The 22,978-nt window shown below is 38.0% G+C and overlaps 2 protein-coding genes across 3 annotated transcripts; both read left to right on the forward strand.

Annotated features, from left to right (window-relative positions):
• Window positions 1-1,996: 1,996 nt before the first annotated feature.
• On the forward strand, window positions 1,997-7,068 carry LOC139149743 (methyltransferase-like protein 27). 2 transcript variants are annotated; one of them, XM_070721692.1, is made up of 5 exons: window positions 1,997-2,145; window positions 3,826-3,945; window positions 4,249-4,387; window positions 5,315-5,410; window positions 6,022-7,068. In XM_070721692.1, the coding sequence occupies exons 1-5, from the start codon at window positions 2,029-2,031 to the stop codon at window positions 6,207-6,209; spliced, it is 660 nt and encodes a 219-aa protein (XP_070577793.1). In that variant the 5' UTR covers window positions 1,997-2,028; the 3' UTR covers window positions 6,210-7,068. The 2 variants fall into 2 exon arrangements, with proteins under 2 accessions (XP_070577793.1, XP_070577794.1); XM_070721693.1 differs by lacking the exon at window positions 3,826-3,945 and having other exon boundaries at window positions 6,022-6,314.
• A 5,563-nt stretch (window positions 7,069-12,631) lies between these two features.
• Window positions 12,632-22,602, forward strand: LOC139149744 (methyltransferase-like protein 27). The gene is made up of 5 exons (XM_070721694.1): window positions 12,632-12,794; window positions 17,585-17,704; window positions 18,102-18,240; window positions 19,689-19,784; window positions 21,032-22,602. The coding sequence occupies exons 1-5, from the start codon at window positions 12,678-12,680 to the stop codon at window positions 21,217-21,219; spliced, it is 660 nt and encodes a 219-aa protein (XP_070577795.1). The 5' UTR covers window positions 12,632-12,677; the 3' UTR covers window positions 21,220-22,602.
• The last annotated feature ends 376 nt before the right edge of the window (window positions 22,603-22,978 follow it).

Below are 22,978 nucleotides of genomic sequence, written 5' to 3' on the forward strand. Positions count from 1 at the left end.
AATCGCGTACATTTGCTGGGTATTTTCTGTAAAGCAATAGCTTTTGAAAAGATACAAGAAATTAGCTCGACCTGAAGTAGACGACATTTAGTACATGAAACAACACAGTCTTCGATTTTAGACAATTTAAGTTGACCTTCAACTTCATGTAGCATTGCGATCGAGCAACAAATAGAACCGTGACGTTTCACTGTGGCGAGTCACGATCGACACTTTACTGCATGGCAGCATGCTATTAAAGCTAAGTTTCGAAAACAAAAATGTTTGTTCGGTGTGAAAAAATTAATAACACACGCTAGCACGGGCAAGATCACGATTTGTTGCCTGCCCTCTAGCTGGTGCTCATGACGGCAATATTGATGATACCCTCGCCTTCGGCTCGGGCATCATCAATATTACCGTCATGAGCACCATCCCTTGGGCGGGCAACAAATCGTGATCTTGCCCTTGCTGGCGTATGTTATTATTGAAATACAGGCTTTGTCGACAAACTGAACATTGTGTGTTTGTGCATGCTGTAGGGAGACAGCAAGAAACAGTAGTTGATATACTGCATAGAAATATTGCAAAAATCATCAACAGTTGAAGCTTCTGCCCTGTTACTAGGTTCAAGTTTGTATTTTTTACGACAAATCACACATGTTTAGATTTTTTCGAGATAAAAGTCATGGAATGTGACAAAATGGTTCTAGATTTTGTTAAATTATTACTAACATTACAACATTTGGATGACATAAAAATGGTATTCATTTTTCATTAAATTATCTACAAAAAACTTGGTATTGGAAAATGTAAAACATAAAAGGGAACCAAAAAATTTTCAAGTCCCTCCTCTACTACCCCCAAAATTTTCGAATCCCCCTGAATTCCTCCACCCCTCCCCTAACTGTTTTTTTGTGAACGCAACCTTATGGCTATGTAGGTCCCTGTGAATGTTCTTATTCAGATTGTTCAACACGGTTTTTGTGCTGTTGTTAAGAATATTGCCAACAAAACCGACGGGTTTTCACATGACGGGTAAGTTAGGGAGACCGTTCAAAGTCGACCAATCCAAGACGTTTGGATCGGACGATATAGCACAGTCACGTGTGATCTATTCCGCTCTCGGACTATGCGCTCCATAGACGTGGGTTTTTTTTCTCAGGCATGTGTACACACGTCTATGGAGCGCTGTGGATATAGTTATGGCAACAGCCATTGATTCTTGGGCTTTCTACATGTTAAAGGGCCGATAGCTGATTTACATGAATTTTGCATGCCTTTCATTTTGACAGTTCAGGATTTACAACTTTTTACGAGTGATTTAGGCCTATAAAACTCTTGTCAAAGCTGTCATCCTGGAGGCAACCAGTCAATTGCTGAAACATCGGTGTTTTATCATATCAATGAATGCTCAAAATTGATCTCCCAGTTGCAGCCTCATTTTTATAGCATCCATTAGTTAAGACTTATTTTACAGTGATCTCCCTAGCTCCATCTAAATCTTCAATAGTTGTAGATTGGACCGATTTCTTTTTGGAACACTAAACACTATGTTTGAAATGACGGGCATGTATTGTCAATTGCTCGCACCCAATGTGAAGTGTACCCTCTTTAAAAGTTTCCTTTGTAATATGTATGCATAAATGTGCCGTGTAACTATGTATACAGTACTGAAGGAAAATCAGTCTTGAAAGTGACTTACCATTGAAGCTGTTAATTAAGATGTCGGTATCAATCTCAATCACTGTAATTAGGAAAAGCGTGAATTTTACTTCACTTCAACGTGAGTTGCAATTTACGTTCTGTGCACTTTTTTCTTGGTAGTAACAATACTGTTGCTCGAGTTTACAAATATTCCTAAGATTTTTGAATCACTGTGGATCTGTAAGTAATCAATTTTTTTTTTGTTATCTGTTGTAAGAGTTTTGCTTTTTTCATTCGAGTGTTGTATTTAAGTGGGGTTTTATTTGCATTTGAACGATGAACTCAGAGATGCGCACGCTACACGCGCATGTACACTTGAAAAAATAGGGTGAACAGTGTGCGATGGCGGACATCAAAGAAGTAGAGCGGTATAAGTATCTCGATCAGGTGTTTACACCTGGGAAAAAGACAAGCGATGTTAAAGACATCTACGACAAATGGAGTGCTACTTATGACAAGGTAAAACATTTCGGCACTTGCGCTTAGTTGTCGTTTGAATCGAGGTCATCGCATCATGGGTCGTAACTACCACGTCTTGCAGCCGTCGTGACCCTCCGATGACCCGTTTCAACAACAACAACTGCCTTCCACTTTTTAGAGGTATTATGAAAACCAATAAAAAGTGCCATGGGTTTTCTCACTCATATGTGTACTTTCATCCACGGTCACTCCACACCGTGTTTCATCTCAAACAGGAAATTCCCCATAAAAGCCGGATTATATATTGTAAGTCTATTCAATGTTAAAACGTCGCCGGAAGTGTCGTGTTTGGTCCCAGAATCCCATTATTTTTTCATGTTTCGACGTTCACTATCATTGAATCTTGCATATGATGTCTGTGAGTATATCACGAATAAACTTGAGTCGGAAATACATTGAAAATGTTCTTTTTTTGTTTATATGTTTCTAAAGTGTGTTCCCTGTAGATCATTTGACCCCTTTGTGCATATGTCACGAAAGTGCCAATCATGATTATTCAGCAAACACTAATAGCGAGGACAGACTCGAAGGGCGGCGAAGGACAAAGGCGGCCTAACAGAAAAGCCGAATTTTTTGTGAAACGTATTTTCTGTACGTAATTACGCGAAGGACGGCATTTTTAGCGCAGGTTACGATATACATGTAGATATACATGTATAGCAGTATGATCACTCTATTATATTACTCCTCCCGTGTGTCATTTATTTGTCCTTTGACAATCTTACGTTTTATCACTGTGTGTTGCGTTTATTATCTGATGCGTTTTATTGCCTAATGCGCCAAAGCTAGCAAGGGTAATTTAAAAATCTTTAGCAAAACCAGTCCTAACACAATACTAGGACACCAAAGGTTGGCAGTATACATCTTTATTGGCAATATATATATCACAGTCAAACGTATTAAAATAAAATGAACAATAGCAACAAGAAACCTGTGCTGAGACGAAGACGCATCTCCCTCCCCCCTCCGCTCCCGGGGACGGACATGTAAACTATATCCCCTATGGTCTATGTTGTCGAATAGTAGGCGGAAATGTCGTCTACGATTCATTCATTCAATGTAGCAACTAAAATAACTGTTATCATAACGGAGCTGTATTTCCACTCTGTGTTCTCACGGAGTGGTAGGCAAACGCGACGGTGGAGGTAGGTTCCCCCAGCCACGGAATGTGATCATATTCACTGGCAGCGGAGACTCTAATTTTGATATTCAGCCTGAAGGCAATAATTGAATGCTCCAAATCCCCCTAGTGTATAACAGATAGTGTTTACCCCCTGATAAATTATAGTTTACATGAGATTTTAAAAACTCCCACCAAGCTTAAGTGTACGCAAATAGCTACGTCATTAGTAATCCCTCATTGTGCGCCAACGGTCTTGTATCTTCCCATTTAATTGAGTGAAATTTCCAGACAAAAAGTATATCCAGGTACAGTCGGTTTTGTGTTGTACTTGTTTTCCTAATGTTCCATGTATGCCATTTACTGTATATTGCCCCTTGGCTGTCATTGAATGGATTAAACAAGCCATCAAGCGTTGAATATCAGCATGGATATTGATTCTAGAATGATAGCGGCAAACCTTTGCAATACTGTATAAAGTGATGTATATATTGAAAAAAAAAAATTAGCCAATCAAAATCCTCTTCTATTTTTCGCAGGACTTGCATGGTGTCTGCTTTACCCAAATTCACGCCGCTAGGTCTCTCTCAGAATCTGTCACGGATAAAGGCGCGCGGGTTTTAGACTGTGGATGTGGTACTGGGTTGGTTGGAGAAGAGGTAGGAAGACGATCTCCAACATCGTACACTATTTCAATGCGTTTCCACTATTCTCATTATACTGTAACAACGGACATGCATCGCATTCTCTCTCTCTCTCTCTCTCTCTCTCTCTCTCTCTCTCTCTCTCTCTCTCTCTCTCTCTTGTGAGTTCGATACAAAACAATGGAACCGCCCAACGTCTTGTAGTAGAATGGTCATACTTGAGGGGAAAAATGTCGCAGAGCTCCCCAACTAAATTTAGCATGACTTTGTTTTTGAAGTTTGTAATTTTTCCCTTTTCTTTTGTCAACATATTCACAGCTTCAAAAACTTGGCTACCATAACATTGACGGGGTGGATTTGTCGGAAAAGAGCCTCGAGATCGCACGGAAGAAGGCGGTTTACAAGTATCTGACCTGTGCAGTATTAGGACCGCATCGACTTGAAGGCGTTGGCGAAAGTAACAAACGTTTCTTTGTAATTAGTTCAGTTTATATAGTCAAGTTCTATAGTGCACCCGTTAAATCGTCACACGTTTGTTTGAGTGACTGTCAAAATATTGTCGGAATAATGATATGTTTCTTAAGAGAGAGAGAGAGAGAGAGAGAGAGAGAGAGAGAGAGAGAGAGAGAGAGAGAGATGGATAAGACTAAGTGTATTTCCGGTAACCAGAACTAGCCCATTTAATCCCCGAGCCTAGTTTTTTTTTCCTGGTAATTTGTAAAAATTACGAATTATTTTGGCCATTTTTGCTTCTAGTTATGGTTCGTATCCTATTACAAATAAAAAAAATATGATAACAGTTTCCTGAAGGTTATGTCAACGGAAACACATGCATTTTCCCCGGGTGGATGGAGGGATGGATCGATGGATCGATGGTTAAATAGGGTGATGATGATCATCGTCATTATCATCACCATCGAAACGAACTTGGTGCTAGTCGAGAGCGTTGTACCTTGGGCAACGACTGTCCTCCGAAGTCTAGATTAAACATGACAAGATCATCCTAAATGTGTTTGCGTGTGTGTAATGTTCGCCTGCTTGTATGTACACGTTTGTGCTTGCATGGAACCCGCATTGTGTTCAGGCGACCCGCTCAGTTTTGTGTGAGTTTTGTCAGTTATTTGATCACATGTATGTAGAAATGGATAATGTCACCGAGTGGCTAAGGCGCCGCTTCCAACGCTTCCTGAGGTTCTGAAGTTGGTTTACGAGTACGAGACCGAAACTAGAGTGTTGCAATACTATGTATGTGAATACGCATGTCCGAAGTATTTTTTATTGTGATATCTCTTTCCATTTTCAGCGGTCTCTCTTTAACCAAACATACAAGTGAAATAACATTGGACGCTTTTATTTTCATTTTCGGAAACTATTTCTCATAAAGACTCATACGATGCAATCGTCAGCAGTGGATGTTTTGTCTGCGATGGACATTTGAATGATTCTGTTCTCAAAGAGTGGACGAGAATTGTAAAACCAGGTATGCTTCATTTAAAATAAATAATGGGGATTTTCTTATTTGACTGAAGTAATGCAGAAGTGCTTTTCTCACAATATTCAATCTCGATCGACTCGTTCTGAATCATTCCACGATATTCCGTGAGCATCGCGGCGGGGGAATAGATCTTTAAAATGTGATTTTCAAAAGCAATGCATACGTTTGAAAGTGAAAATTCAATCGTCGGAAGCGTGCCATGGACGTAGTTGCACCTCTCAAAAATTACTACGAGTAAGCTAAGCCTTGTCTTTTCTTTTGTATGTCAAGATTTATAACAACATTTTGAATTTGGCCACCACAAGCCACAGACTTGTGACCAACTTTTGCCCGCAGTTTAAATCACAAAGGCCAATCATTTTCAACTTTACCCCTGAAACAAAGCCAGGCACTGCATTGGAAGACTAGTCACAGCGAGATAGGTGAAATTATAAAGATTTTGTTCACTTGAAGGTTGGAAAATTAAAGTTTCGCAGAAGCTTAACGTAGGCGCATGAAATGATTCATCCCATTCACCATTGGTGCTACAGGCTTCGAATTTTTGAATTTTATTACTTTGAATTAACGCATCCATATCATGCATTTATCCTAAACAGGGGGCTACATTGTCATAGCGGTCAATGCGAGATACATTGGTCTCTGCGAAGGTGACACATATAAAATGTTAATTGCAGACAAGAGGATGGAATTGGTCAAGAGACAGTCTATTGACCGTTTTACGTGGGACCATAAGACCCAGCAATACATGAGCGGTTTCGTGTACTCTCTGAAAGTGTTGGCGTAAAGACCTCCTGAGATATATCTGTTGACAGATATTATTGCAATATTGATATCCTAAAGCTTTTTAAAATACGAAAGCGTTCCTTGTTCCTATGTTCAAAAGGTGAAAAGGTGCAAAGAAATGAAAATTGTAATATCTCATCTGAGAAAAGTGAAGTTACATGAAATGTTATTTCTAAGGTTTTGCCGTTATGATTAATTTGGAAAATTAGAAATGAGAAACCTATTTTTCCAATACAAAATTAGCAATATTTGCTCATTCAAACGGTTTTTATAATTGATATAAATGTACTTATTAGACTAGGGTGGTTACAAGTGCATATGTGCACAAGAAATTTTATTTTGGAAATTCACCGAAAATGTGGATCCACTATACATTGGAGTTTATGACGAAACTATGAAAATTGTAATATCTCATCAGAAAAGTGAAGTTACATGAGATGTTATTTCTATGGTTTTGCCGCTATGATTAATTTCGACATTAGAAATGAGAAACCTATGAACAATATTTTTCAAATATAAAACTGGCAATATTTGTGCATTTATAGACATTGTATATTGACATAATGCACTTCATTACAATAGGGTGGTAACAAGTGCATATGTTTACAAGAAATTTGATATTGGAATTTCAGCGAAAATGTTGATTCACTATACATGGAAGTTTGTGAGAAAACTATGAATATTTTTTCCAATACTAAACTAAGTAAATCTTTATTTTTGTAAGTGTTTGGCAGTTGATACGAATGTTTGAAAGTGCAGATGTGAACAGAAAATATGATATTGGAATTTCACCCGAAAATATCGCTTCACTTCTCCTGGATGTCTAGGGGTAAACCATTAAACATTTGCCCATGACAAAACTTTGCCTTATCTGTGCATTTATGGGTAAATGTTGTTTAATAGAAACTTATAGGCTGTAATTAGGTTCTTGGCAAACGATAGCGCTCTCTGTACAATTACAAGCCAAACTATGACACAGCCAGTGTCCCTTTTGATTTTGAGTAGCCAATTGTACTGCAAGTTGTTGATGGAATCATTTATTCTTTTGTCATAAAATTACTTAAAAACCTTGCATAAAAGTGATCATTTGTTAGGGTTAAAAAGCAGTAGCTGAAAGTTCGAATGTCAAATGAGAAATTATATTATTGATATGGCCTTTGACACGCAGGGGGAGGATATATGTTTCTTGCGCATGAAAGTGGGAGAACATTGTTGCAACCACCGTTGAAGGGTCACTTCTTTTTTCCCGCAGCGTCATTTTGAAAACACCGATCCTCAACCTGTAATTTCTGTCCAGTATAGTCCCTTTGCACAGTGCGGCCAGCAACATAAATATGCAGGGACCAGACTAAGATTTTCATCCTAGTGTCCTGCAGAACACTTGCCCTTCTGTCTGAATGAACTCATGCACGCCACCCTTACTAACACTTGAAATTCATATTCCTGTGTTAATTCTTTTGCGAACAATTAAATCATCCATTTCACAAAAGTAAGCCAGTGAAAACCTTAGTTACTCCTCTAGGTTCCAAATGAGCCTCCAGAATTGGTAAACCAAAATGATTTTTTTGGAATGTGAGTTCCGAATATGCAGAGCACGGGCTTGGCTGGAAATGGTAACACCAAGCGGAAGAACGCGGAGCACGATGGATGCTGTCCATGCAGAACGGTGGAAATGTGGTTCAGTGGCAGCATGACGTCATCATTTGTTGTCAATTGCACAAGAAACAATGAATGACCAATCAGGAATTCTGCACGATAACCCGGCTTTTGAGGTGTGGCCGGTACCAGCGATTTGATTGGGTATTGTAGGGTGATTGGCATGTGTGACATCATGTTAGAAACCATTTTCTTTCATGGGTGGGTTCAATCGCTAAGGTATAAATAACAATTAATATTTGTTATCATATGAAGATATTTTACAGTAATTTGATATTGTTTGTAATTTATTCAATTAAAATAATTATTTTCTTGATGATTTGAAGACGTTGACAACCTCAGTATGCACGTCTTCTATGACAGTTAAATTTCCCACCCTCCGCATAAATGGTTGACACTTCGACGAGAGTTGACCGCTGTCGATGCTATAACATCAAAACATTAGAACAAGAAACTCACATGGTTCTTAAAGTTACGGATCAAATTTAAAGCTAATTATCTTTCTAGAGTAGAAGTAAAAATAGGAACAAAAATGGCTTTGCTGGAACGAACCTACATTGAAAGGTCTAAATGTGGCGATCACATTAACATCCCGACATGTCCAACTACCCGTCGACTGCCGCGCGCCGTACTGTCAAGATTCGATGTCTAAACACCAAAGAGCTGCTGTTTAGCCCCTGCTGATGTGTACCAGCCCCCAAAGAGTACTCCCACATTTATAGAAAGCTACAAAATATGCGTCTGTTTTTACTCACAATGACTGAATCCTGTCTCAAAGCTGTCATCAATATAATTTCCTGACGGGCAGTGTGTGGATACCGGATATAATCATCGTTGCATGGGCATACCACAGATGATCGTGACACTCGCTGGAAAATCGACGGCTGGGATTATTATTTTGTTTGGTTTTACAGAGTGTAATGGGCTCTGGTACAGAGATATCAACTGATTACAGATATTGGAAGGTAAATTGTCTGTCGGGCAGTGACGGGCAGCAGTATGACCCTTTGATCGAACACTTGCAACACTGCCTGCGATAGCAGACCAGTTGTGAGATCGACAGAAATTTTAGTTGTTGGGATTTTTTTCAACAAATACGGGCTACCACAAGTTTACCTCTGAATGCAGTTGTAATTAGCAACCTCTACTACATTACATTAATACAGAAAATGTGCTCATACACCGACGAGTTATTCCGTATTGTGCAAGTTTCGTGCATTTCGAGTGGCTCGCCGGTGAACCTATGAATGAGCACGCAAGAGCGAGTAATACACGACAGCTCATTATGCATGACCTCATTATGTGTAGCCTCTCAACCAATAGGCGCAGCTTTGAGATGTCATGTGATACTATTCATGAGCATTTGTTTACAACATATGCGATTTTCCCGCCACGTCGTTAGCCTGGGTTTTCTTGATTATCTACGCCTATTTTACCTTATTAAGGCATAGCTGATGAGTCATACTTTGAGGACAATAATATTCAGCTAAGCTGCATTCAAGAAAGTGGTAAGGGATTGGCTAGTACCGCGCTTCGCGCCCTTACGACTGGGATTTGACATGTGTCAATCAATGGTTTTCACTGCAAGTTACTCGAAATCGTGTCAATCAGAGCAATTACCGACGAGGGGGCAAGCCCCCGATGAGTAACATGAAGCTGTATGTTGCCAGGAGTAAACCATTGCCGATTGGAGAGGTTTGCATTAGTCTGACGGTACCTAAGGTGGAACATAATCGGCTTGAAAATTTTAGGGTTTTTCATTGTTTCGCTCAAAAGTTAACAGTGCCTAGAACACATTTTAATGAGCCACAGAAATGATTAATCATTTTTAAACAATTAGTAATACCCAAAGGCCTTATTTTTCATACTAAATTGTCTACATGATTTTTAGACCAAAAATTACAAAGTTTCAAAGAGAGGTCCTGTCAACCCCATAGAAAATGTACCCTCCATTTCTTCGTGCAGTGAGGTCACCATCCGAGTGGGCGGGACTTTAGCACCCGTTTACCGTATTGTGGAAGCTATGCCAAAAGTGACACTTGTAGCCTCTTTCAAGCAGCGTCGTGCTCAACAGCAGGATTATGCCACAAAATTGACAAAATTTTCATATTTTGCCCTATATTCACACACGTGAATTCGCTCCATTTCTGTCAAGGATCACGTGCCTAGTGACCCAGATGACTTTATTTTACGTTTACATTGACAATGGGGTACGTTTAATCGGTATAGTTTGGCGATTGTCTCTTTAGACCAAAAATTACAAGTTTTGAAAGTTGAGTTCGTTCAAAATCAAGTAATTTTAGCTACCCAATTGAAAATTGATAAAATTATATTTTAAAATATGTATATTGCCAAAACATTTGTCGACAATATTCTTCAGAGCTATAGCCGACACTTACCATCTCAAAAACTGTGAAAATATACCTTAGTTTATGAGAAAACCGCGTCTTTATTTTGGCGATATTGCTGGCTTTTGTTTACTTTCAATGACGCCACTGAAAGACGCCATTCTTGCCTATATTACCCGTCATGCAATGGTACCGGAAAAGCCCGGTCGTCGTGCAGACTGAATCAGGAATTTTGAAACCTTACTATGAAAGCCTATAAGCACAAGCATGAAAGCCCCTTTGAAATAGATACAACCCGAGACTTGTGGAACGCCTTTTGATGGAAACAGCGATAAGATCGTTACATTTGCCCTTGGTGCTATGCCGGCTGTGACCTTACAACATTTTGACTAGATGGTCTTGAGTTACAATTAAGATAATTTGCAGACTTTTTGCTGGAGCTTGTCTCAAGAAAACTTGCAACTATTCTCTTTCAAAATCAAAATTCAAAGTTAGGGGTCACCGTGCAAATTTTGGTGCTGAATTATACGGGTATTTGTGAAATGCAAAATAGCTGTTATCCCCATGTTAACTCTACGAGGAAAAAAATAAGTTTTCTATCTTAATACAAGCAAGAAGTAGAAAACTTTATTTCTCCAAGAGCTTCAAAATGAAACCGCACAAGTTGTGGACTGGAAAGGTATTCTAAGAATTTTAAGTCTGTCCCTGACACGCATACTTTTCATCCAGAACAGCACATTCAAAACGGACAAAGATCCACGTCCCAATATTCAATCGAGGTCGCAGGAGGTGAAGCAGTGACTATCGAAACGCAGCCCAGATTCACAAAGACATTCACATTCAGCTCTTGTCGATGTTATTGTAACATACAGTAGTGTAAGCAATGCCGGCACTTGCACCAACAAAGTTCGCCACATCGGCATAGCGCAGTGGCGGCGGTATTGTAACCGTCAGGTGCAGCGTAGGAGATTGCACTGCACCAGTTCAACGTTGTATTCGATGAATTCATTTCGGACGCTCGGCACATTCTGAACATTTCCAGCTCTCACTGTGAATCAAAGCCAGATTGGAGGCTGATTATAATAGACGAAATCGGAAAATGAAGAAATAGAGAAACTGAAAACAGAGAAATTCATATATTGATAAAGAAATAAAGTTAAGGTAGATAAATACCAAATTCACACCGTCCATTGGAAACATAATGAACTCAAAATCAGTGTCTGGGATTTCCTTTATATGCCTTTTTTTTTTAATGCGCTCTTAAAGGTGTTGGACGAAGGTGCTTTTCATGGAATTTTAATTATCACGCCATATAATTTGAATGGAGCCTCCGAGAAAAAATCGCAGACGCGGTTTTAAAGGATATCGTCAAGGCTTGTCAATGAAGAAATTCCAACCGGAAATCTTGCAGCGTGTTCGCATAAGGCGGGAAAAACCGGTTTTTGGAAGGTTCAGCAAAACGTTTGTCACGTGATTATTATGCAAATAATGACCGTTGTACTGTGCTTGGTCGGATAGCTCTATATCAGGGCTTTCAGAAAATATATACTTTATTGGGTTTGGGACGTGTTCAATTGAGAAAAAATAAAAATCTGAAAGTGTCTAAAAGGTATTTATCATCCTCAAATGTGTAGAGAGAAATAAATCCAACAAACAGCAAACAGACGGTCGATTCGGTATATTACTCGTGCAACTTGCTCTCTCATTGCTCTCTTATTAATTAATAACATGTATTACCTCAATGTGGCTAAGGGATTGGACAGAAATTACAGGGACGGAGGCCATGTGTTTTTCAAATTGACACTGCCCGTAAAATAGTGACCTTTCAAAAGTGTTTGCAAAGAAAAAAAAAGGGACCATCCCAAATTTTTATGCGCAACAATGAGTCGCCCCATTGATTCTAGGGCGTTGTACATGTTCAAGGGCGGGTAGCTGATTTACATGAATTTGCATTTCGACTTATAAGTAACTTACAAGTAACATGTGTGAACGTGTCGACGAGCGTGTAACCTACCTACAACTTATGACCCATGTGTGTGCAACGTATGAGCCATACTCTGGCACACGTCGAAAAGTTTTGTGCATGCGCAAAAGTTTTCGACGACCTCGCTGTACTACGACGTATACGAGCGTGCTTTATCCTGCTGTTAACCAAAATAGCTTATACAAAACTTACCCATAACGTATTCGACGTACGCCCAGCGCATTCGCCAAATTTTTCATATGTTGGCTAAATCGTCAAGGTGTGACAGGGCCATAAGATCTGTGTAATAAAAAAAAAGTTTAATACATGACATTTATTGATCATAACGGCTAGACGAACATTGCCTGCAATACCGTTCGGTCGAACTAACGACCCATGTGAACTTCGAGTCATGAAAGGTCATGAACTTCAAGACGCGCAGACAACCAGCGTGCACTGCGACGTTCTTATACATTTGAGAAATAGAGTGTACAGTGATGCAATGGCGGACATCAAAGGAGAAGAGCGGTATAAGTATCTCGATCAGACGTTTACACCTGGAATAAAGACCAAGGATATTAAAGACATCTACGACAAATGGAGTGCTACTTACGACAAGGTAAATAATTTCGGCACTTGCGCTTAGTTGTCGTTTGAAATGAGGTCATCGTGTGGATCATTGCCACGTCTAGTAGCCGTCGTGACCGGTAACCTCCGATGACCCATTTCAACAACAACCGCCTTCCACTTTTAGGTATCATTAGGGACTGGACATAAATTACAGGGGGGGGCGGTGTTTTTTGGGGATGGGTCGCCATTTTTCGCGCAAGCATTTTTGAAGGGTCATAAAATTTTGTGCAAGCCTATGGGGAAGGGTCACCTTTTTTCATGCATCAAAGCTGAAATTGCATGTGCACGTATTGAAGAATATGGAATACTGAAAAAAGAAAAAATACCTCCTGGCACTTTCATTTTCTGCCATTACCATTTTTGGCGCGCCCTTCGGGCGCAAATTTCAGGTATAATAAACAATGTATTGATGATCCAAGCAGCCACATTGATTTAAGTTGTCATGATTTCTACTTATTCAACTCCTCTATTGTGCATAACTGTCCCCTATAATGACTCTTTCAATAACAATTTGGGAGATCACTTATTTGACATCATTCTCCCATTGACAATACATTGGGTATAGGTCGGTGTCAAACGTTCATGTTGCTGTATGTACATTTTTTATTTTTTGAGGACATTGACAGATTACAAACTATTCAAAAGAGTGCATAGTGTCATCAATAACAACTGGAAGCTGCAGGTCGAACAACTTTTGAATAACAATTTAGGATCAGATAACCTATGAGTTATTTGAGTTATGAGTTATAGTTTCCTCATAGCCTACAATGTATTGTGAATCAACATTTTAGGTGAAATTACAAAATCAAGTTTCTTGTACAACAATTGACTTGAAACACTCTAGTCTAATCATGAATATTCATACTAATAATTAGGTGTACATAAATGCACAGGTTTACCTAGTTTTGTATTGGAAAAAAATTATTCATAGTTTCATCATAGACTGCCATGTATAGTGAATGGACATTTCAATGAAATTCCAAAATGAAATTTCTTGCACACCCATTGACTTGAAACCACTCTAGTCTAATCATGAACATTAATACCAATAATCAAGTGTACATAAATGCACAGATTTACCTAGTTTTGTATTGTAAAAAAATTATTCGTAGTTTCATCATAGACTAACTGCCATGTATAGTGAATGGACATTTCAGTGAAATTCCAAATCAAATGTCTGGCATACCCATTGACTTTAAACCACTCTAGTCTAATCATGAACATTAATACCAATAATCGAGTTTACATAAATGCACAGATTTTCCCATAGAATGCCATGTACAGTGAATCAACATTTTGGTGAAATTCCAAAATCAAATTTCTTGCACAACCATTGACTTTAAACCACTCTAGTCTAATCATGAACATTAATACCAATAATCAAGTGTACATAAATGCACAGATTTACCTAGTTTTGTATTGGAAAACAATTATTCATAGTTTCATCATAGACTGCCATGTATAATTAATCAACATTTTGGTGAAATTCCCAAATCAAAGCTCTTGCACAACCATTGACTTGAAAGCATTCTAGTCTAATCATGAAAATTAATACCAATAATCAAGTGTACATTAATGCACTGAGTTACCTAGTTTTGTTTTGAAAAAAAATATTCATAGTTTCATCATAGACTGCCATGTATAGTGAATCGACATTTCAGTGAAATTCCAAAATCCAATTTCTTGCACACCCATTGACTTGAAACCACTCTAGTCTAATCATGAACATTAATACCAATAATCAAGTGTACAGTAATGCACTGAGTTACTCTTCATAGTTCAGGATCTAAAAGAGTTGCAAAGTCCTTTAATAATACCTATAGAATATTGATGATCTCATCAGTTTGAACAATCCTGGAATTTCTAATTACCTCCATCACATATATCCAGATGAATTAGAATTAAAGAAACAACGGAGAGCATGAACTCAGCATCGTATCTTGATCTATTTATTGAAATTAGACACAATACAATACACACCAAGTTGTATGATAAAAGGGATGATTTTAATTTTGAAATCATTAACTTTCCCTACTTGACCAGTAATATTCCGTTGAGTCCAGCTTATGGTGTGTACATTCACAACTACTGAGATACTGTAGAGCTTGTGATTCATATGGAGATTTTCAAGAGAGACACAGCTTATTAGTCTTAAAGCTGGTGAGACAAGGATTTTCACAAAGTAGGTTGGTTAGATCTTTTAAGAAGTTCTATGGTAGATATGGAGATCTTATATCTAAATATGGCAAATCTGTCACTCAGATGATGAAAGACAGTATTCCCGACTTTGACTCAGAACAGTAATTTAGCAGATAGCTGAATTACCGTACAATAACTTTGTCACACTAGTTCAATCTTGACGGGTGTAGCATGCTAGCAGGTACGCTTACCCATTCCGGACACCTGGTACCACCACTTATATAGTGGTTCAAGATTGTACTACGATTTTGTCAGTGATCTTATGTTTCTTTGTGTGTTTGTTTTTACTGTTTATTGGACCTGGTAATTTATTTGCCTTGAATGATAATGATTGCTGGAATCGATTTGATGTCATATTACCTAGTTTTTTTTTGGAAAAAATGATTCATAGTTTCATCATAGACTGCCATGTATGGTGAATCGACATTTAAGTGATATGCCAAAATCAAATTTTTTGCACAACCATTGACTTGAAACCACTCTAGTCTAATCATAAACATTAGTACCAATAATTGAGTGTACATAAATGCACAGATTTTCCTATTTTTGTATTTGAAAAAAATTATTTATAGAGTTTCATCATAGACTGCCATGTATAGTGAATCAACATTTCGGTGAAATTCCAAAATAAAATTTCTTGCACACACACAGACTTGTAACCACTCTAGTCTAATCAAGAACATAAATATCAATAATCAAGCATACATAAATACACAGATGTTCCAAGTTTTGTATTTTAAAGAAAATATTCATAGTTTCCCCATAGACTACGATGTATAATGGATCAACATTTTCGGCAAAATTCCAAAATCAAAGTTATTGTACACAGATGCACGTGTTACCACCCTCTTCTAATCAAGCACAATTATGTCAATTATTCAGGGTCCATATATGAACAAATACTGCAAATTTAATTCTGAAATTTTTTTACAGTTTTGTCATAGACTCCCATGTATAGTTTTGTCATAGACTCCCATGTATAGTGGATCAACATTTTGAGCGAAATTCCAAAATCAAATATCTTGTTAACATGTGCACTTGTAAACAACCCATGCTAATCAAGTATATCTATATCAGTTATTAAACATCTATATATGAACAGATATTGCTAGTTTTATACTGGAAAATACACGTTCATAGTTTTCTTATAGTCGACTACCATGTATAGTGAATCAACATTATCGATGAAATCTAAAAATTACATTTTTTGTACAGGCATGCACTTTTTACCTGCCACTTCAAGCAAAGTACATTTACATGAATTATCACACACATATGATTTGATATTTTTGGACAAAGCGTTATATCGGCCACATTTTGCCTTCCTTTTGGGAGGGTGACTTAAAAAGTATAGCAAGTCAGATGGAGGTCTTGAACACATTTCGGGTTTGTTGGGGGGAGGGGTGTTGAGTAAGAGGGGAGGGTCACTTATTATTTCATGCACGGATAAGGGGGAGAGTCACTAATTTTTGTGCATGACGCAGCGGTGTTTCGAAAAACATCGCCCCCCCCCCAGTAATTTATGTCCTGTCCCTTAACACCAATGAAAAGTGACACGGGTGTTCTGAACTCATATGTGTACTTTCATCCACGGTCACTCCACACTGTGTTTCATCTTAAGCACTGTGTGTTCAAAATTTGTGCCATATTTCATTGAATTTGCTGCATTATTTTTCGACATATCACCTTAATTATGAAAATTCATTAAATATGTAAATCATCAATTAATTGACATGATATGGCTAAATGTCTTTGCATGCTCTTACAACACTATGAGATCAACATCTGTACAAAGTTTCATCAAATTTGATACAGTATTTCTAGACATATCACACTAATTTGAAAAGGTTATCAAATATTCAAATCAGCAATTGACTGACATGATGCTGCTACATGTCTTTGTACACTGTTACAGTACTGAGAGTTCAACATCTGTACCACGTTTCATTAATTTGATGCAGTCTTTCTGGGCATAGTACACTAATTAGGAAAGTTCATCAAATGTGCAAATTAGCAATTATTTGACACAACACCTCGAAATATCTTTGCACCCTATTACAGCTCTGGTGTATCAATCTCTGTACCAAGTTTCATCAGATTTCAGTCAGTATTTTCTTGAAATATCAAGAATGACTTGACTGTCTGTACACTTTCTTTCACCTTGGGAAGATAAAAAAGTAATTTCAGATTCAAATACAGACAATACAAATCCGAATACTACAAACCAAGGGTAATTTGGATTCAGATTCAGGGGATGTAACTCTGAATATTCAACAAAGTGAATCCGTTGGGGCCAAATTTTATTGTTTTGTGAAAGATAGTGGCTTGCATCGAGAGACCATAGGGTACTTTACTTATGCCAAGTTTTTAAAAAATTGCTTCATAGGTATCTCAGAAAAGGCTGGTGACGTATAGAAGTCCTAACAGAAGTCCTAAAAGTCCTAACTTTGAATATCAGCATGGATATTAATTCTAGGATGATAGCGGCAAACCCCTGACCTTCGCGATAATGTTTGAAGTGATGTCCATATTGAAAACGATTGATTTCGTCAATTAAAATCACTTTTTTATTTTTCGCAGGACTTGCATGGTATCTACTTTACCCCGATTCACACCTCTAGGTCTCTCTCAGAATCTGTCACGGATAGAGGCGCGCGGATTTTAGACTGTGGAAGTGGTACTGGGTTGCTTGGAGAAGAGGTAGGAAGACTATCTCCAACTTCGTACACCATTTCAATGCGTTTCCACTGTTCTCATACTGTAACAACGGACATGCATCGCATTCTTTCTCCCTGGTGACGCTGTTACAAAACAATCGAAGCATCTCAACCTCTTGCAGTTCTCTGATCCCCTGTCCATTTCCACCGCTGCGCTGCTCGTATTTTCGTGAGCAGCGCAGCCAGCAGTAGAAATGGGGCGGGAGAACAGACTTCGTCTCGCAGTGGAATGGTCAAGGACAGCAAGTTTTTCGGTTCATATGCATGGGAAGAAATGTTGCAGAGCTCCCAATCCCCACCCTCATATTTACTTAACTGAGCATGACTTTGTTTTGAAGTTTGTAATTTTTTATTTTCCCCTTTTGTCAATATATTCACAGCTTCAAAAACTCGGCTACCATAATATTGACGGGGTGGATTTGTCGGAAAAAAGCCTCGAAATCGCACGGAAGAAGGCGGTTTACAAGAATATGACCTGTGCAGTATTAGGACCCAATCGGCTTGAAGGCGTTATAGAAGGTAACAAACGTTCTTTGTAATTAGTTGAGTTTATATAGTCAAGTTCTGTAGTGCTCCCGTTAATCGTCACACGTTTGTTGAGTGACCGTCAAAATATTGTAGGAATAATGATATGTTTCTAAAGAGAGAGAGAGAGAGAGAGAGAGAGAGATGGATAAGACTAAGTGTATTTCCGGTAACCAGAACTAGCCCATTTAATATCCCCGGACCTAAACCTTTTTTCTTTGTAATTTACAAAGTCGATTTATTTTGGCCATTTTTGCTTCTTGTTGTGGTTCGTGCCCTATTACAAATAAAAAATATTATAACGGTTGCCTGAAGGTATGTTAACAGAAACCCATACAGTTTTTCCGGGTGGATGGATTGATGGACTGATGGAAGGATCCGGATGGATGGATGTATGAATGAATTGATTGATAAATAGATAGAAAACATGAAATAAATAAACCAACAAACAATTTCGAGGTATCTTGCAAACAATATATCTCTGAATATATTTTGAAGTGCACCTGCCCGTTGAAGCAGCCAGAGTTCATTGTGACGAGAGTTTCAATGATGATGATGATGATCATAGTCATTATCATTACCATCGAAACAAAGTTGGTGCTAGGCGATAGCGTTGTACCCACGGCAAGGGTATTTCCAGTAACCAGAACTAGCCCATTTCATATCCCCCGACTCTAAAACTTTTTGTGGTTATTTATAAAATTACAAATTATTTTAACCAATTTTGCTTCTTGTTATGGTTCGTACCCCATTTGAATAAAAAAAGTATCACTATTGTCTGGAGTTATGTTGACGGAAACGCATACATTTTGGATGGATGGGTGTATGGATTGATGGAAAGATCGATCAATCGATCGACACACGGAAAATATGAAAGAAATTAAAAAGCAATTTCCAGGTATCTTGCAAACGATATATCTGAATATATTTTTGAAGTGCATGTGCCTGTGGAAGCAGCCAGAGCTAACTGTGCCAGATTATATCCCATTGTATGTTGTAAAACATATGGGAATAAGGGAATAGTTATCGTGACGACAACAATCGAGATTAAACATGATAATATCATTCTAAATGTATTTGCGTATTTATAATGTTCGCTTGAATTTATACTCGATTGTGTTTGCATGGAAGCCGCGTTTTAAGTAAAGGGTACCCGCTCAGTTTTGTTAGTTTTGTCAGTTATTGGATCACAGATATGTAGAAATGGGAAAGTTTACCGAGTGGTTACTGGCGCCGCTTTCAACGCTGTCTAAGTTTGGAAGCTGGTGTGCAAGTACGAGACCGATGTGAATATGAGGGTGTAACAAGACTATGTATGTGTTCAGTGTGATATCGCTTTCAATTTTCAGCGGTCTCTCATTATCCGAAATGTACAGGCGAAACAACATCGGTCTCATATGAACGCTTTTATTTTTCATTTTCGGAAATTATTTCTCATAAAGACTCATACGATGCAATCGTCAGCAGTGGATGTTTTGTCTGCGATGGACATTTGAATGATTCTGTTCTCAAAGAGTGGACGAGAATTGTAAAACCAGGTATGGTTCATTTGAAAAATAAATATATCATGGGGAAAATAAATCATGGGGATTTTCTCATGTGACCGAAGTAATGCAGAAGTGCTTTTCTTACAATATTGAATCTCGATCGGCTCGTTCTGAAAAATTCCACGATATTCCTTTAGTATCTCTTCGGGGGAGTAGATCTTTAAAAAATGTGATTTTCAAAAGACATCCATACTTTTGAAAGTGGAAATTCAATCCCAGGGAGAGGCATGCCATGGTAGTAATTGCACACCAATAAAATTACCACAAGTAAGCTCATGTGAATTCGAGTTTGTCTTTTCGTTTGTATGGCCAGATATTGACGATATTTTTAATTTACTGAACTTTTTGGCCACTACGAGCCACAGACTTCTGACCAAATTCTGCCCGCAATTTAAATAAAAAGGCATATCATTTTCAAATGCTACCCCGAAATAAAGCCAGGCACTGCATTGGAAGACTATTCACGGTGAGATAAGTGAAATTGTGCAGACTCTATTCATTTTAAGGCTGGAAAATTAACGTTTTGCAGAATCTTCACTTAGGTGAATGAAATGACTCATCCCATTGACCATTGGTGCTGCAGGCTTCCTTTTATTCCCCTGCTGTCCCCTTAATATATATAAAGGCCCATGAGCTGCAACTCTGAGAAATTTATCCACCCTCAAGGTACCTCCAATTTCCTTAGGTATTCGATCTACAATTTAAACCATATAGTCATTATCTAGGCCTCAACAGCGTTTGCTTGTGGCAGAATAGGCAAGAAATTGAACGGATTTTTGTTCATTTTAATTTCCCACCATTTTCAAAATCTTGCCATGTTATGTGAAAAATGGAGAACTTTTTGTCAAAGTGGAGTTAATCCCTTTCCCGTCCTTTCAGTGGGTTGCTCCATGTTGTATTTGTAAAGATTCAAATGTGTACATGTACCATTTACGCTGTTTATCATGTAGTTGTATGGAGGCTGCCATATTTGGGTGCGGCACCCGTTTATTATTTGTCTTTCTGAAACCTCCCCATGCAGTCCAACTCAGTGGATAATTATACTTGAGTAAACATCTTTGAGTAAGAACATTTCTATGAACTAATTTTAATCTAAATATAAAATCATGAAAATAATTCCAAAAGTTGCAGCTCATGTGCCTTTAAGATATACCTATCGTCTATTTTAATTTTAATTTAATCTTTGAATTTTATTACTTTGAATTAACGCATTCATGTCATGCATTTATCCTAAACAGGGGGCTACATTGTCATTGCGGTCAATGCGAGATACATTGGTCTCTGCGAAGGCGACACATATAAAATGTTAATTGCAGACAAGAGGATGGAATTGGTCAAGAGACAGTCTATTGACCGTTTTGCGTGGGACCATAAAACCGAGGAATACATAGGCGGTTTCATGTACTCTCTGAAAGTGTTGGCGTAAAGACCTCCTGACATAAATCTGTTAAAGATATTATTGATGACCAAAGCCTTTTTAAAAATTGCTAAAGCGTTCCTTGTGTTTATGTCCAAAGTTTAAAAAAAAGAGCAAACAAATGAAAATTGTGATATCAGAAAGTGAAGTTACATGAGAAGTTATTTTTAAAGGCTTTTTCCGGTATGATTAATTGCGAAATTACAGATTCCCAAATTGAAGGCAAAATGAATGTATCTTTTTGTCACGTGACACGTGACGAAAGACGCCAAGATGATCGAAAAGCTAACTGCATGTATATTGCTGTGTAGAACCCTATGAATGTCCTTATTCAGATTCGTTCAGATTGTGATAACTTCAGAATCGCTTGGCCAATGATAGATTCGTTACTGGGTATGTTTCGGAAGAATGTATACTCAATCTTGACTTGGCGTAGCTTTCTCGTGGGTATCTGTCATTACCTTATTTTTCGGGAATCTTACTGCATTCATATTTGAGTTAACATTCAATTGTCGCCATTTAGCAGAGATAAGAAGAATGCAGGCAGTGTGAATTACTTGTTCTGACATTATTTGTTTGATAACAAGCTCTATGAAACCTTACTTCCCTGATCAATAGGTCTACATATACAATATTAGGTCAAAATTGTCAAGTGAAAAAATACCCACTATTTTTCCGTTGAGGTTGCGAAGGCATGTCATATCCCTAGCACGTGTATTCCGAGAAGATCATAATATTGAAAGAAAGTATATTTCGCCCTCTGTAGACAACCCAAAAGCCTCTGTACATTTGCAAAATAACCATGCTGCTTTAACTATGTGGTCGCAAGATTAATACCTTCAACAGCCAAGATTTAACAGCCAAGATCACAAACAAATGCTTGAGATCGAAACTACGAAATGAGAAACAATCTTTGCTGAAGAACTCAAAATAATTACGAAAACTAGCCATCATAAATATCCTACCAAGATGGCGCTTGTCAAACCTCGTTTTTAAGTAACTGAATTTTGAATTTTGAATTTGAGTTCTGAATTTTGAATTTTGAAGACCTCTCTCGGCCATCGTATGAGTCGACAATTATCGATATTTATCAGACAATAATGGACACATGAAATAAGACTGAACGTGAATTATTGCATTCTTTTGGACTGCTATGAAGCTGTGTAGCAGAATTGTACCTTGACCGTTCTCATTAGACAAAATTTGAAGGGAATGTTTTGCAAAAGACTTTGTCTGTTCTTAGGAACACTCAGTTAAGTAAAGTGGAGTGGAGTTGAAGGACTGCCACTGAACAGACAAGACTTGTACAACACCACTATCAGAGTTTCTATCTCTGAGGACAATCTATTATAAGGTGTCTCGACTCCTATCAATAAACCTAATTCTTTCTGATATTGATTGGCGTGTAACTTTAACTGGGGAATTACCGATCGAGCTTACTTGCAGATTGTGAAGTTAAACATATATAGAGAGGTGCATTCTCAGGAGACACTTGTCTATAGCTTATGATGATGAAGGTATTTTGAATGAGTTTAAACGGCTAAGGCTGATATGTTGAAAAAACTGGTGGTTCGGAAAAGAACTCTTAGATAAACCGACTTCATGAGAAGTAAGTGATTGAACAATCGACCAAAGTCGACTGACTCACACATTGTGAATCCTTTAGCCCGTTTTCTCTGTAATCAATCCCATTGTAAGCGATTGGATATGTATTATTGCCTTGCAGTAAAAGGGTCAAGTAAAGGTTAAAATACGAGTGCTCCTGTGA

This window comes from Ptychodera flava, chromosome 14 (genome assembly GCF_041260155.1).
Source record: "Ptychodera flava strain L36383 chromosome 14, AS_Pfla_20210202, whole genome shotgun sequence".
In the NCBI taxonomy this organism is placed as follows: Eukaryota; Metazoa; Hemichordata; class Enteropneusta; family Ptychoderidae; genus Ptychodera; species Ptychodera flava.